Source organism: Stegostoma tigrinum, chromosome 4 (genome assembly GCF_030684315.1).
Source record: "Stegostoma tigrinum isolate sSteTig4 chromosome 4, sSteTig4.hap1, whole genome shotgun sequence".
In the NCBI taxonomy this organism is placed as follows: domain Eukaryota; kingdom Metazoa; phylum Chordata; class Chondrichthyes; order Orectolobiformes; family Stegostomatidae; genus Stegostoma; species Stegostoma tigrinum.
Window position 1 is genome coordinate 5890594 of NC_081357.1, and position 16989 is coordinate 5907582.

General features: G+C 41.5%; 1 protein-coding gene across 1 annotated transcript in view; it reads left to right on the forward strand.

Annotated features, from left to right (window-relative positions):
* The window catches only part of LOC125452339 (dynein axonemal heavy chain 8-like), a 1009221-nt gene that overhangs the window by 921350 nt on the left and 70882 nt on the right, over nucleotides 1–16989 (forward strand). The window contains exons 95-98 of the mRNA XM_059645685.1: nucleotides 5928–6049; nucleotides 7986–8104; nucleotides 12635–12837; nucleotides 13965–14038. Coding sequence (XP_059501668.1) covers nucleotides 5928–6049; nucleotides 7986–8104; nucleotides 12635–12837; nucleotides 13965–14038 — 518 coding nt within the window. The remainder of the gene's footprint in view (nucleotides 1–5927; nucleotides 6050–7985; nucleotides 8105–12634; nucleotides 12838–13964; nucleotides 14039–16989) is intronic.

Below are 16989 nucleotides of genomic sequence, written 5' to 3' on the forward strand. Positions count from 1 at the left end.
CCTGTTCCCCGCCCATCAACCCTTGTCCTTCTTCAGTATCAAAAAGCAGAAGTGCTTCGTTCCCCTCTCACCTGTCCTAAATGCAGAGATGCCAAATAGGAAGGCAAGGGCCTAGTGGTATTATCACTGGACTGTTAATCCAGAAACCCAGATAATGTTCTGGGAACCTGTTTCGAATCCCACCATGGCAGGTGGTGGAATTTGAATTCAATAAATATCTGGAATTAAGAATCTAGTGATAAATGTGAATCTACCGTCGATTATCGGAAAAACCCATCTGGCTCACTAATGTCCTTTAGGGAAGGAATCTGCCATCCTTACCTGGTCTGACCTACACGTGACTCCAAAGCCACAGTAATGTGGTTGACTCTTACCTGCCCTCTGGGCAATTAGAGATAAGCAGTGAATGTTGTCTAGCCAGCGACACCCTCATCTCGTGAATGAATAAAAAAAAGTAGATCAGGCAGCCATTGAGTGTTCTGTTGGTCCTAACTGTCCAAGACAGCCATCACACTTTCCATGGAAGCAGCTATCTGCTTGCATGCTGCAAGTAGAACAGCAGACAGGAGATGGATATTTCACTCACACATCCTTCAGTCTCCTTGTTCCCCCAGCATTCCTGTCCGATGTTTCCCTGCCTGTCTCTGCCAGAAAACCTTATCATTTATGGCCAAATGCAGGGATACACCTGCTAGTGGAGCTAGACCTGACAGGGCCCAGAGTAACAGAGACCTCGGGTACTCCTCCCTCCACCAGCTATGGTCACAAGTCAGTGATGCGTTCTTTTACTTTAGTTCCTGTATAATCTAGCTGGAGTAACTGGGCGAGCGCATGACTGGTCTATTCTCTGAGGGATCACTGATCTCACTCCGGGGGAATGTTGCTGCTGGGATACAACCTTCAATTGGCTGTCTGTTGTTGATCAATCATACTTACTGAAGAGAAGAAAGCGATTTAGTTGGTGAAGAAACACACCTTTGCATAGGGAAATGTCCAATACTGAGTGAACACCTGAGAAGAAGCACACTCCAACGTTCCTCACTTGTTATTACTGCCATGCCAATCTCTCCAGTTGTGAAGGACTGATTTTGTTCCTTATCCACCAGCAGGACTGCCTTGTCTTTGTAGGTGACAAAGATACAGAGATTGGAGTGCCACCAACAGTTTGAACTCTCTCGTTCCTGCTATGGGTTAGCTGGCCCTGCAATGGGCGAAAGAGAGGGATTATTGTAATGGGAATGTGTGAAGGAGCATTGCAAACCTCCCAGTAAGTAAGGAAGAAATGCAGTACCAGGAAACATCAAGACGTATGAACATAACAGTAGGAGTAGACCATCAGCTCCACCATTCATAGCTGACCGTCAACCTCAGATCAGTCTTTCTATGCTTTTAAGCTAAAAGTAAAGCTCCCTCGGCACAATCTGAATCAAACATTCTAAGAACAGCTACAGAAAGGGTTAAGTACAAAGTAAAGCTGTCACTACATTGTCCCCATCCAACATTCCCAGTTAACTACTAATATCTTCATATTTGTCGATGTGATTTGTGACGAGGAATCTGTCAGTCTCCGTTTGGAGCATATTTCATAAGTGAACTTCCACAGACCTCTGGGGTAGAGAATTCTAAAGATTCAACATGTTCTGAGTGAAGAAGTTCCTCCTCATCTCAAATGACCTACATTATCACAAGGTGACTGTGTTTTTTCAGCATGCATTTTGCATGTGATGATGAAGCCTGTGTGACCTACTTGTGCAGTGGTGGAGTTTGACTGGGCTTTGGCCTCTGAGTGAAATTAGAGTGTGAAGGTGATAGCACTACATTTGCTGCATTGTATCTGCTCAAACGCTGACTTGTCATGTGACTATACTCCAGGTGTCCAGGTCTGTTAGGACGACACATTTCACCCATCACTAGGGAAGAAGATCATCTCTCCAGCCCAGACAGCCTGGACCAGATTTAAGCTTTAAGCCATCTTCCGACAGGTTTCACACATTTCCTAAATGGTGTGCATATGGGCTAAGGAATAGTGGGAGTGCCAGCCACTGGCTGCTCTCTTCCTCTTTGGCTTGCAATAAGTGAAGCGATGCCCAGATGCCCTTCAATCATAACTCAGGAAACTTTGGCCCTGGAAACATTGGCAGAGAAAGTATGACCACTGAGCAGTCACTTTGTTTTCCATTAACTGAAGATAAATTACATTTGCTTATCATAAGACAGGAAAAGTGGTTGATTGCATGGGATAGTTCACTGCAGGTCATGACACAAGTATCACTTTCTAAATTACCTGCTGCCACATTGTACTCTAAAAATGCAAAAATACCAGCCCATGTTTCCAAAGATTTATTCCGGTGAGGAAGGAAGACTCCAGGGGAGGGTGGGCATTAGTGCAAAAGACAAAGCTGATGTAACTTAGCACATAAGAACATAAAATATAGGAGCAGAAATTAGGTCATTTGGCCCACTGAGTCTGCTCCTGTGGCTGATACATTTTTTTTCCTTTGTTCATTCATGGGATGATGGTGTCACTGACGAGGCAGCATATATTGCCTATCCCTAATTTCCCAGAGGGCAGTTCAGAGTCAACCACATTGCTGTGGGTCTGGAGTCACATGTAAGCCAGATCAGGCAAGGACAGCAGTTTCCTTCCTAAAGGACATTAGTGAACCAGATGGGTTTTTCCACAATAATCAGCAATGGATTTATGTCATGACCAGACTCTTAATTCCAGATATCTATTCAGTTCAAATTGCACCATCTGCTGTGGCAGGATTCAATCCCAGGTATCTGGAACAAACAACTGCATCTCCCAGTCACGAACCATTTCAACTCCCCCTCCCATTCCTTAGACGACATGTCCATCCTGGGCTTCCTGCACTGCCACAACGATTATACCTGAAGGTTATAGGAACAGCAACTCATATTTCGCTTGGGAACCCTGCAGCCCAATGGTATCAGTGTGGCTTTCACAAGCTTCACAATCTCCCCTCCCCCAACTGCATCCCAAAACCAGCCCAGCTCGTCCCCGTCTCCCTAACCTGTTCTTCCTCTTACCTATCCCCTCCTCCCACCTTGAGCTGCACCCCCATTTCCTACCTCCTAACCTCATCCCACCCCCTTGACCTGTCTGCCCTCCCTGGACTGACCTATCTCCTTCCTACCTCCCCACCTACACTCACCTCCACTGGCTCCATCCCCGCTTCTTTAACTTGTCTGTCTCCTCTCCACCTATCTTCTCCTCTAACCATCTTCGATCCGCCTCGCCCTCTCTCCCTATTTATTTCAGAACACTCTCTCCCTCCCCCTTTTCTGATGAAGGATATAGGCCTGAAACGTTAGCTTTTGTGCTCCTGAGAAACTGCTTGGCCTGCTGTGTTCATCCAGCTTCACACTTTGTTATCTGGAACATTACTCAGGTCTCTGGGTGAACAGCCCACTGATAATACCACTCGGCCATCACCTCTCCATTCTTTCATGCTTTCCCCATGAAAAATCAAGAACCTATCACTCTCAATATACTCAATGATCTGGCCTCCACAGCCTTCTGTGGCAGTGAATTCCATAGATTCGCCATTCTCTGGCTGAGGTATTTTCACCTTATCTCCATTCTAAAGGGTCTTTCCTTTACTCTAAGGCTGTGCCCTCAGGTCCTAGTCTCTTCCACCAATGGAAACATCTTCCCAACATCCACTCTGTCCAGGCCATTCCAAATTCTGTAAGTGTCAATTACATGTCCCCTCATCCTTCTAAACTCTAATAAGTATAGACCCATTGCCCTCAAACGTTCCTCATATGTTAAGCCTTTCATTCCTGGGATAACTCCCTCGAACCTCCTCTGGATCTGCTGCAGGGCCAATACATCCTTACTGAGGTATGGGGCCCAAAATTGCTCAAAATGCTCTTAATGTGGTCTGCCAGATGGTTATAAAGCCTCAGGAGTACATCCTGCTTTTACATTGTAGTTGTCTCAAAATTAATATTGGCATTGTATTTTCCAACCTGTATATATATCTTAGGAGAAGCCCGGAGTAGAACTCCCAAGTCCCTTTGCATCTCAGATTTGTGCATTTTCTCCACACTTAGAAAATCGTCTATGCCTCTATTCTTCCTACCAAAGTGCATTATCTCATTCTTTCCAGTGTTTTATTCCATCTGCCACTCTCCGAACCTGTTTAAATCCTTCTGCAGCCTCTCCACCTCCTCAATATTCTCTGTCCCTCCACCTATGTGAGTTATCAGAACTCCTGACAGACATAAACTCAGATATGTGACTACTAGTTTATAATTTGAACAGTTAGCTTCAGTCATATGACTTCCAGAATTTTTTTTTAACATATCCTACAATCTCCTTTCAGCAACATCTTTTTAAAAAGCATTATCTTGGAATAAACTAATTTGCATAATCCTTCAACTACATTCCTTCAAAAATATGAAGAGTGCCTTTCTGACAAGGAACTGTTTAAAACTACAGACAATAAGAAAGGAGGTGATGAAATGCAGTGTCTTGGGTCTCCTGAGATTCACAGACATATCTCATAGGAAAATTATGAACAGATTGTTAAGAGGCATTTTTCAACATCAGCTGATAAGATAGCACCACCAGATTAGCATGTTCATTATGGAACCCCGCCTAACTTTGATGAGTGAAATTTCTACTGAAACCAACTGTGTCAACATGGAGAGGCAATTAGTGTGAAATGTGTCTGCTCTATTTTAACTGCTCTTCTGTTTGATAGCCACCACAGCCCTGCTTCCCGTTTACTACATGGACAGTGAGAAAGTCATAGAGACCTACATTACAGAAAAAGGCCCTTCAGCCCATCACATATTCGCTGGTTATAAACAACCACCTAACTATTCTAATCCCATTTTCCAGCACTTGATCCATAGCTTTGTAGGGCTTGACACCATATGTGCACATCTAAACATTTCTGCAATGTTGTAAATGTTTCTGCCTGTGTCACGCTGCGTCAGTGAATTCCAGATTCCCACCAAACACTGGGTGAAAAGGTTTTCCTCACATCTTCTCTAAATTCCCTGCCTCTTAACTTAATTCCTTGCCCTCTGGTCATTGATCCCTCCAAAGAGGAAATGGTTTTTGAAGCTCAGCAGGTCTGGCAGCATCTGTGAAGGAAATATCAGAGTTAATATTTCAGGTCTCAGAAGTTCTGAGGAAGAGTCACCAGACCTGAAACATTAACTCTGATTTTTTCTTCACAGAAGCTGCATGACTTGCTAAGCTTCCAGCAACTTCTGTTTTTGTTCCTGATTTACAGCATCCGTAGTTCTTTTGGTTTTTATTTTGGAAATGTTTCTTCCTGTCTACCCAATCTACATCCCTCATAATTTTATACATCTCAATCATGTCCCTTCTCAATTTTTTTCCCTTTTTTCATTAACGGGGATGAAAGCATCGCTGGCTAGGCAGCATTTATTGCCCGTCCCTAATTGCCCAGAGGGCAGCTGAGAGTCAACTACATTGTGGTGGGTCTGGAGTCACATGTAGGCCAGACCAGGTCAGGATGGCAGTTTCCCTCCCTAAAGGATATTAATAAACCAGATGGGTTTTTCCTGACAAGTGACAATGGATTTGTGGTCATCATTAGACTTTTAATTCCAAATATTTTATTGTATTCAAATTCCACCATCTGCCATGGTAGGATTAAAACCCAGATCCCAGGGATGTTATCTGGGTCTCTGGATTAACAATCTAGCTATAATACCACTAGGCTATCGCCTCCCTGATCCTCTATTTTCTAAGGTAAACAATGTTAGTCTGTCCAGTCTCTCTTCATGACTGAAACTCTCCAGCATCACACCTCTCCTGTAATGTGATAAGAAAATGTTAAAAGGCATCTGACCTCCTCCATCTTAGGTAATAATGTCTGAAGGTATTTTACTAAAGGTGAATTCTTTCTCTAATTGTACAGGTGGTGCAGCCCTTGACCTGAAAGCCAGTCCACAAAAACCTTTCCGCTGGATCCTCGATATGACCTGGTTGAACTTGGTAGAACTGAGCAAACTTGCTCAATTTGCAGAGATATTGACGCAGGTATTGTAGCTGTTTCTTGCTCATGAGTATAAAGTACAAACTGACTCAACAAACAAACAGAAAGTATTACACTTTAAAGCAGGAGAATGGGCACATTGGATGCTTGTTTTGCAACATGAAAATGTCATTATGAAAGTACTTGCAATTACTTATATTATCAGAAGGCAGTATTAACCATGTAATTATTTGAAAACAACTTTTATGCTCACTGTATTTTTGCGAGCGGAGAAAGCTGGTCTGGAGAGCAGCAGGATTAGAAGGCAGAAGTAGGAACAAGAACCAAAGATGAAACTTTGAAAGTAATTGCAGTCCCACATTTTGTAGATCAATGGCTCCCTAAAATTTGTAAGCAATCAGCTGTTAATAATCACAACTTGGATTGAGAGAGGGACTTGAAAGGAATTTAGGGATTTACATATACATTTAATCAATTAAAACCATCTAACTGACTAAAATTTTAACAGCATCTTCGGTTTGTTTAATACTTCTTCATCAGTGGTGTGAGCCTTTGATCTTTTACTTATCAATTCTGAGTCTAATACTACCTATTTCACAAACACCTGAAGAGGGACTGAGGCTGCAAAAGCTTGTGATTTCAAATAAACCTATCAGACTTTAAACTCCTGTCATGTGATTTCTAAGAATGCCATAGAATTCCAAGTTCCACTTTAAATGGCCTTCCAACCTGACTCAGAGATTCAGATATAGGCCTCAGAGAATATTGTCCCAGAGGGAAGTGGCAGGTTAGCGCTCACCATTTTAGGAATGTTACCATCTTCTGCCAGGCAGGAGTTCTGAAAATACAGTCCAGTTTCAACATTCCAGATGCTTTAACATTAATTTTAGCTTAAAATTTTAAAAGGTTTATTATTTTGTTTTGATTCATAGGATGTAGGCATCACTGGCTGAGCAAGAATTTATTGCCCATCCCTTGGAGCCCTTGAAAAGGTGGTGAGCTTCCTTCTTGAACTACTACAGTCCATTTTCTGTAGATAGACTCACACTGTCTTTTAGGAGGAAATTCCAGGATATTGACCTAAAGACACTGAAGGAATGCTAATATATTTCCAAGCCAGGGTAGTGAGTGGATTGGAGGAGAACTTGCAGTTGCGGTGTTCCATGTATCTATTGCCTTTGTCCTTTGAATTGTTTGCTGTTATGGATTTGGAAGGTGTCATCTCAGGATGCCTGGGGAATTTTTGCAGTAAGGCTTGTATATGATACATACAACTGCTACTAAGTGTCAGTGGTGAAGGCAGTGAATATTTGTCAATGTGAGCTGTATTGTCCTGAATGGTTTTATGCTTCTTGGATGTTGTTGGAGCTGCATTCATCCAGGCGAGTAGGGAATACTCTGTCACACTCCTGACTAGATAGTGAACACATTTGTAGAGTCAGGAGATGAGTTCCTCAATATAAGTTTACGATATTGTTATGTGGGCATTAGGGTTTATATAATGAGGACAGATTTCTCAAATTAGGCCTGCATTAACTGGAATTTAGAAGGTGAAAGGGTGATCTGCTCGAAGTAGTCAAGATATAAACAGAAAAGGACAGGTGGGTAAAGTTAAACTATTTCCACCGGTTGGGGATTCTAGAACTGGGGGAAATAGTCTAAAATATAGAGCCAGACTATTCAGGAAAGATGATAGGAAGCATTTCTACACACAAAGGTTGGTAGATCTTTCGCAAATGGGAGTGGATTCTAGATCAGTTGTTAATTTTAAATTGTTATGCAAATGTCTTAGGGATATGGACCAAAGGCAGATATGCAGAATTAGGCCACAAATCAACTATGATCTCATTGAATAGCAGATCATGCTTGAGCTGAATGGCCTACTCGTGTTACTATGTTTCTATGCAGGATTCCTAGCCTCTGAAGGGCATTTGAAGTCACAGTATTAATATGGCTCTTAATGTTGATATATATTTACAGATATCAAAAAATGAAAAGGCTTGGAAAGTCTGGTTTGATGCTGAAGCTCCAGAAGAAGAGATTATTCCTAATGGATACAGCGACTCTTTAGATGCATTCTGCAAGCTGCTACTTATTAGGTGAGATAGAGTCATGACATGTTTCCTACAGGTCTATGTTTAATGCCACTGCATCCATCTGTTAGTACATTGTTCCACTGGCATGTCAATTTGCGACGTCTGCTCTGAAGCTGTTTGGCAATGTTACGAATGTACATTCCTGGGAAATCAAGTCCTGGTGTGACACTTCAACCAGGAGCTCTGATTCAGAGGCAAAGGAGGTATGAATAGGTGTATGAATTATGAAGTTGTCATAAAGAGTAGTGTGTCATAATGAGAAGTTTAATTATCTGTGAACATGGATTGGGAAAGTAACATTTACATGGACCGGAAAAGGGAATGGTTTCAGCAAATTTCTTTTAGATTCTTCTGCTCCTGGTTTAACAAGGATGAAGGAATCACTGGCTCCGCTTCTAAAGAATAAGGGTAGTGAAGTGGATCAAGTTCAGTCGGGGAGAATTTAGCCAACAGTGATCATAATGCCAGAAGGCTTAGCTTGGCTCTGAGGAAAAGCAAGGAGAATTGAATCAAGAGGTAGAAAGAAAAAATGTGATGGAATGATAGGCTGCAGCTAAAGAGGAAATAGTTTGGGTACAGCTCTCCTGGATTTCCATGAGGGGACATGATAAGGCAAAAGAAAAGTCCAGAGCTTTGTAGAATATGAAAGAGGTAGAAATTAATTTGAAGCTGAAAAGGGACAGATGAAGGATACAATTGAAAAACAGGCTGAAATTAAAATGTCCAGAGAGGAGATGAGCAAAGATATTTGCAAATAAGAAATCTGGGAGCCTACATGAAAGGAAGTTGAAATGTCTCCAATAAGCGTATCAACAGTTAAAGGATTGTACATGGAGAATTAGGGACCAAAGAAGGATTTGGACATGAAGGCAAAGGGAATGGCTGAGGTACTAAGTGAGTATTTTGCATCTGTTTCTATATAGAGGAAGATGCTGCCCAGATTGTGATGAAAGAAGAAATCTGTAGGTCACTAGCTGGGCAAAAAATCAATAAAAATAGAGTTAAAAGACAAGTTGGCCGTACTTAAGTTAGGAAATGCACCAGGACCAGATGAGATTGAATGAATTAAGGAGGAATTATGGAGACCCTCATCCGAAGTTTCCAGTTCTCCTCATGTACAGGGCTATGCCAAAGGAATTGAAATTGTAAATGTTATATTCTTGTTCAAGGAAAGAAGAGAATAAACCCAGTCACTGTAGGCCAACTGGTATAAACGCAGTGATGGGAAAGCTTGTGAAATAGTAATTTAGGACAAAATTAATAGTCACTTAGGGATTAATTTAAGAAAGCCAGTACAGATACTTTAAGGACAAATTAGTTTTCATTAGCTTACTATGTTTTTTAATGAGGTAGCAAAGACCATTATTAAAGCAATGCCGTTGAGTTGACTTATATAGACTTAAAGACCATATAAGTCTTTATATAGACTTATGGAAATTTTCTGAAGAAGGGTCCAGAACTGAAACGTCAGCTTAATGGCTCGTCTGATGCTGCCTGTCCTGCTGTGATCATCCAGCTCTACACCTTGGTATCTCAAATTCTCCAGCATCGGCAGTTCCTACTATCTCTGAATAAACCCGGGTTGTTTTCTTTGGAGCAGAGAAGGTTGAGGGGGATCTTCATAGAGGTGTATAACAAAATGAAGGATATAGACAAGTTGAATAGAAAGCAGATGTTCTTCGTAGTAAAGTGTCAATAATGAGGAGGCAAAATTTTAAAGTGAAAGGCAGGAGATTTAGAGGTAATTTGAGGTAAAGATGTTTCAACAGCAGAGTGTTGGGAAACTGGAATGAGCTGCCTGGGAGGGTAGATGAAAGGGGAAACCTCATCGCACTTAATAGGTATGAGGATGAGCACGTGACGTGTCAAAACATTCATGTCTGTGGGCCTACTGCAGGAAAGCAGGGCTAATGTAGGTAGTTTCAGAGATAGTAGGAACTGCAGCTGCCGGAGAATCAGAAATATGCAAGGTATACAGCTGGATGGACACAGCAGGCCAAGCAGCATCAGAGGAGCAAAAGGCTGACGTTTCGGGCCTAGACCCTTCTTCAGAAAATGAGGAAGGGTCTAGGCCCAAAACATCAGCCTTCCTGCTTCTCTGCTGCTTGGCCTGCTGTGTTCATCCAGCTCTATACCTTGTATATCCCTAATATAGGCAGTATTGAATTTTAGGCAGTATGGACTTTATGGGCCAAAGGACCCCTTCTGTACTATATGATTCAATGAGTCCAGCTCCTTTCTGAAATCCAAATTCAGGCATGACATGCAGACCTATTGTTTCAGACAGCTCATAACCATTGTAAAGCAAAGAACCATAGATGCTGGAAATGTGAAACAAAAACAGAAATTGCTGAAGAAACTGGCAGCATCTATGGAGAGAAAGCAGAATTAATATTTTGGGGTATGCTGGAAACAGTGGCTTGGGGAAATGGGGGAAAGAAGTATTCAACAGGTGGAGATGGAGCCCGGAGAGAGAGCAAAGCAGTTTGGCAGACCAAAGGATAGATAATGGTAAGCCAGGAAGAAAAAAAAGCTGATAACAAGGACCATTCGCAAGTGAAAATGAATTGGCTATGATGAAAGCAGCCCACATCATGCCCGGGGTGTTAGGTGGACAAGGACATGGAAGAAGGTGTTCAGGCCCAAAATTATTGAACTCGATATTGCAGAGTCCCCAAGTGGAAAATGAGATGCCATTCTTCCAGTTTGTGCTGCTAAACCCTAAACCTGAAACATTAACTTTTCTTCCTCTCCATAGATGCTGCCAGATATTCTTTTCTCATTCATGGGCATGGGCGTCGCTGACTGGCCAGCATTTCTTGCCCATCCCTAACTGCACTTGAGAAGGTGGTGGTGAGCTGCCTTATTGAACCGTTGCAGTCCATGTGCTGTGGGTTGACCAGAATGCAGTTAGAGAGGGAATTCCAGGACTTTGACTCAGTGACAGTGAAGCATAGCAATACATTTCCAAGTCAGGATGGTGAATGGTTTGGAGGGAAACTTGCTGATGGTGGTTCCCATATATCCATATATCCATATATCTACTGCCCACGTCCTTCTAGATAGAAGTGGCTCTGGGCTTGGAAGGTGCCATGTAAAGATCTTCGGTGAATTTCTGCAGTGCATCTTGGAGACAGTACATGCTACTGCTACTGAGAGTCTGTGGTGGAGGGAATGGATGCTTGTGGATGTGGTGCCAGTCAGGTGGGCTGCTTTGTCCTTGATGTTGTCAAACTTCTTGAGTGTTGCTGGAACTGCCCCAATCCAGGCAAGCGGAGAATATTCCATCACACTGTTGACTTGTGCCTAGTAGATGGTGGATAGGCTTTAGGGCATCAGGAGGTTCCTTATTTGCTGCGATATTCCTACAGTGCGTTATTACAGGAATATGAGAGATGATTAATTTTTGTTTGGAAGAATGATGAGAGACAATGGCCAGATCTTCTCGTCTCCAGATGGTCAGAGACAAAAAGTACCCTGACAGATGCATTATAGGATCACTCACTAGTCCTGATGCATTGATTATGTGATCATTGCTCAAGAAATTTAAACTGCCAACGAGGGAAAATTGCCATCTGAAAATGTCCCCCAGAGACTTCAGAGAATTTGATTTACTTAGCTGAATAGTTAGGCAGAATAATTTATTATGGCTAATTAGAAACCAAAAGTGATTGAGTCAGGAAAGTGGGTGGCTAAGGTATTAAATGAATACTTGCCAGCTGTCTTTACCAAGGAACAAGATACAGAGCAGAACTTTGTGAAAGAGGGGCAATTCAAACACTTTTAAAAATTACAATTAAGCAGGAAAGGGTATAGGTTGAGCTGTATGTATTGAGAGTTGACAAGATATTACAGAGCGCAGAAAAGATTTCTGAGAATGGTTTGACAGATGACAAAAGTTAATTATGAAGAAATATTGGAAAAGTTCAAGTTGTTTTGCTTGAAGAAGATAATGTTGAGTTGAAATTTGTTGGAGATATCCAAGATCATGAGAGGCCTTGATAAGAAAATAATATTCACATAAGCAGAGGGATCAAGAACAAGAGGACACAGGTTTAAGTTTACTGGTGAAAGAAGTAATACCGACATGAGGACGACATTTATCAAACTGTGAGCGATTAGGGTCTAGAACACACTGCCTGAGAGTGTGGTGGAGGCAGATTCAATTGGCATTTTCTCAAGAAACTTGAATTATTATCTAAAAAGGTAGAATGTATAGGGCTACAGAGAGAAGGCCAGGGAGTGGCATAATAACATATTGTTCAAAAAGAGGCCTAGAACAATCATGACTAGCTGAATAGCCTCTTAATGTGATCGATAATAGCCTGAGAGATGTACCTTTCAGGGCTGATAGAGTCAGTGGTGCCCCAACATTCCACCTGTGATTTCCGAAGCAATCATTACCCCTGCAATATAATTGTTATGATCTTGGTTTACATTGTTTTCCACATTAATGCATACTATTGAACTCTTCCTCAGCAATTAATGAAGATTTAATTATTTTTTGATTTGAATTATGTTTTGAATTTTCAGGTCTTGGTGTCCTGACAGAATTCTCTCACAAGCTCGAAACTACATTGCTGAGGCAATGGAAGCAAAATATGCAGAGCCAGTGATTCTAAACCTGGAGACAACCTGGGAAGAAAGTGATGCACAAACTCCTCTGATCTGTTTCCTGTCAATGGGATCTGATCCCAGCAATCAGATTGAAGGACTGGCCAAAAAGCTTGAAATTGGTACGATTCAGTCAATGTAGAGAATACAACTGTCATCGTAGCATCCCCAGCATTTCTTTGTTACACTTTACATTTATGTTTTTCATCATTTTTTCATATACCAACAAATTACCAATCAGCAGAATCGCTATCAACAAGCCCATGAAAGATGCTTCAACAAACTTAGCATCTAGGCAGTGCAGTGGTTTTCTAACATTGTATAAATTCATTCCTTCTATTAGTTCATCAGTTCTTTTATTTGTTATTTTCACTGTAACAATAGAAATATGGAAAGTAGGAGCCAAGATCCATTGACCATTTTCTTCCATTCAATATGATCACACATCCTCCATCTTAACCCTGTACCCCCACACTCATCCCATACCCCTTGACGCCTTTAGCCTTGAGACATTTATCTATTTCTTTCCTGAGAGTCCTGAGGAAGGGTCACCAAACCTGAAACTTTAACTCTGATCTTTTTCTTCACAAATGCTGCCAGACCTGCTGTGCTTTTCCAGCTACTTTCGTTTTCGTTCCTGATTTACAGCATCCACAGTTCTTTCCATTTTTATTCAGAAAGAAGTGAGGTTTCTCAGTGATCCTCCCGTTTAGTTTTTGGCTAAGCAATCAGCCGGTTTTGCTTCAGAACATCCTTACTGTGGCTATCTCAGCTCCAACATTGGCCAGAAAACCACTCCTGCTCAATCTTCAATAGCCAGCTCTAGAATAGAATTGACATAACGTGGAACACATCCTGGTCTGGCAGCTCTGTAAGTGAAGCAAGGAACAGACGTTGCAATATAATTAACCCACTCAGTATGTACATTTCTCTTCCAGTATTCTTCTTTGTGTCTTTCACCTGTAGTATTTTTTCCCTTTCTCTTCTCATACTGTAAACATAAAATGTTCACTTTCATGTGTATTTCTCCAGAGCGCTGGGCATTCCTTAAATCTCATGGATTTTACATACTGTGTCATATGACCCGTCTATGTAAACATTGCTGATTCGCTGACTCCAGTCAGTGAAACCCTTTCAGTTAGTATTTTACTGTCATTGCAGTTAAATCCAATTGCTATTTATCTATGCTATAATCATAACACAACACTAAATATTTCTGTGTAAACAATAACGGATTTGTTTTCTTTAGATTGCAGGGCAATATCAATGGGCCAGGGACAAGAAGTACATGCCAGAAAATTAGTGGCTATGTCGATGCACCAGGTCAGTAAAAATACGAATGCAAATCATAAATCAGTTTTATGCCATATCAGTCATTTTCAACATCCAAGGATTTTCATGAACTTTGAACTAGTCAGGGTGGGGAGCATCTTTCACTGTACAAGGAATTAGTGAAGCCAAAATTTTAGAGGATGATTTTGGGTGCCCCTACTTGAGGAGGAATGTAATTGCATTAGACGCAGTTCAGAGCAGATTCAATAGCTTAACGCCAGAGATGAGGAGTTTGTCTTAAGAAGAGAGATTGAACAGTTCAGGCTTGTACTCCCGCTAGTTTAGAAAAAGGAGAGACCTAATTGCAGCATATGAAATGATAAAGGGAATTGACAAAGTAAATGTATAAAGGATGTTTCCCCTTGTTTGGTGATCAAGAATGGGAGTTCATAGTTTTAGGATAAGGGCTTACCCTCCCCTTCACTCGAAAACAAATCAATCTCGCTGATTATGTCTGAATTTCCAATTCTATCAATGCAATGCTCAAATTGGGGAATGACAAAGGAAATAGATTCTATTAGAGCATCACAGTTTTTGTAATTAGTAATTAGTCAAGTTTTGGTACCCATGTATCTGGACAACTTCAGCATATTTGGCTTGATTCCAGGGTATGAATGCCCAATACTAGGTCATTTTTGTCACTGACTTGAGCCAACCTTCCAAAATTCAGTCAGTGAGAATTTTATTTGATGGATGTAGCATCTTCCACATCCATGTCAAAAATAATAAAGGTTGGAGATAGTGGCATAATAGTAATGACATGCAATAGCAACTCAAAACTCAAGGGAAATAGGTTCAAAACTCACAATTGGCAGTTCGTAGAATTTTGATTTAATTCACAAATATAGATTGAATTTTTAAAAATTAATAAATTGAAAATTTGCCTCAGTGAAGGTGCCATGGAACTGCAACTGATGGTTGTAAAAACAAAATTAAATAAATTTAGTAAGATAATAAAGTGTGAAGCTGGATGAACACAGCAGGCCAAGCAGCATCTCAGGAGCACAAAAGCTGACGTTTCTGGCCTAGACCCTTCATCAGAGAGCCTTAGAAACTTAATAAGCCAGTTTTGAAAATTTGTCATTCTGTCTAGCTTACAATGACTTGAGACCACTAACTTTGCCTTCTGATATAGCTGAACAAGCAACTCAGTCGTATCAACCTGCCTAGAAAAGTCAGTAAGGAACAAAATCAGATAAACCACTGCATCAGTAACGGCAATGGCATAGCCTTCTTGACCTTGCAATGCTTTCTTTACAAACATAATCTAAGATTGAGAGAGCTGGCCGACACATGCTTATCATATCTTTTCGAAAGGATGATATGAGATACATTTTGACAGTAGTTAGAATGGTTTCATGGTCACCATTACTAATACTAGATTTTAATTCTACATTCATTGACTGAATTGAAATTCAACTAGCTTTCACAGTGAGATTTGACCCATGACAGCAGAGCATTAACCCTTGGGCCTCTTGAATTGCTCATCCAGTAACATAACTGTGATGCTACTGATTGCCATATGCACTTTAAAGCTAATCCAATGATTAATGTTCTATTGACATACCTACTTAATCATGTATAATCTTCACTAATACTAAAATCAGAGTACCCCTAATTCTTCCTTGTTTATTAATTATTCCACTTGATTTCTGCCTGGCAGTGTACCTCAATTGGTAAAGGATTTCAAAGTTACAACAGAAGTATCTTGAACTTTTTCAAGAACTCTTATTGTCCACATTGTTCTGAAGAGATGCCATCCAATCTTTTTTCACAAGATTTATGTGAATCTATACAAATATACCTCAAACCTATAAAGAAGGACACTTTATTTTGGAAGAGGCACTGAGTACCACAGTAACAATGGGGTGGGTTTTCCTAATTTTTATGCTGTGTTATTTTCCAAGATGACTTCATGGATCATGGTGATATTTTTCACACTACCCTCTGCTCTTCACCTTATTAATTATGCAACCAAGGTTTTTTAAGAAGATTTGTAGGTTGTTGATGTGGTTATTGACTTGCTCACCGTGCTGGTAAGTTTGTTCGGAAATATTTTATCACCATGCTAGGTAGCATCATCAGTGCCTCTTCGGTGAAGAGTTGGTGTTCTAACCCACTTGCTATTCATGTGTCTTGGTTTGCTGGGGTGAGTACCATCACATTCGGATTTGTTTCTGCCTTAATGGGAACTGCAAATGCTGGAGAATCTGAGATAACAAATTGTGGAGCTGGATGAACACAGCAGGCCAAGCAGCATCTCAGGAGCACAAGAGCTGACGTTTTGAGCCTAGACCTTTCATCAAAAAGGGGGATGGGGAGAGGGTTTTGAAATAAATAGGGAGAGAGGGGGAGGCAGATCGAGGATGGGTAGAGGAGAAGACAGGTGGAGAGGAGACAGACAAGTCCAAGGGGCAGGGATGGAACCTGTGGACATGAGTGAAGGTGGGGAGGTAGGGAGAGGATACGTCAGTCCAGGGAGGATGGACAGGTCAGAGGGCGGGATGAGGTTAGAAGGTAGGTAATAGAGGTACGGCTTGAGGTGGGAGGAGGGGATAGGTGAGAGGAAGAACAGGTTAGGGAGGTGGGGATGAGCTGGGCTGGTTTTGCGATGCAGTGGGGGCAGGGGAGATTTTTAAGCTTGTGAAATCCACATTGATACCATTGGGTTGCAGGGCTCCCAAGCGAAATATGAGTTGCTGTTCCTGCAACCTTCAGGTGGCATCATTGTGGCACTGCAGGAGGCCCAGAATAGACATGTCGTCTAAGGAATGGAAGGGGGAGTTGAAATGATTCGCGATTGGGAGGTGCAGTTGTTTATTGTGAACCGAGCATAGGTGTTCTGCAAAGCAGTCCCCAAGCCTCCGTTTGGTTTCTCTGATGTAGAGGAAGCCACAACGGGTACAGCGGATGCAGTATATCACATTGGCAGATGTGCAGGT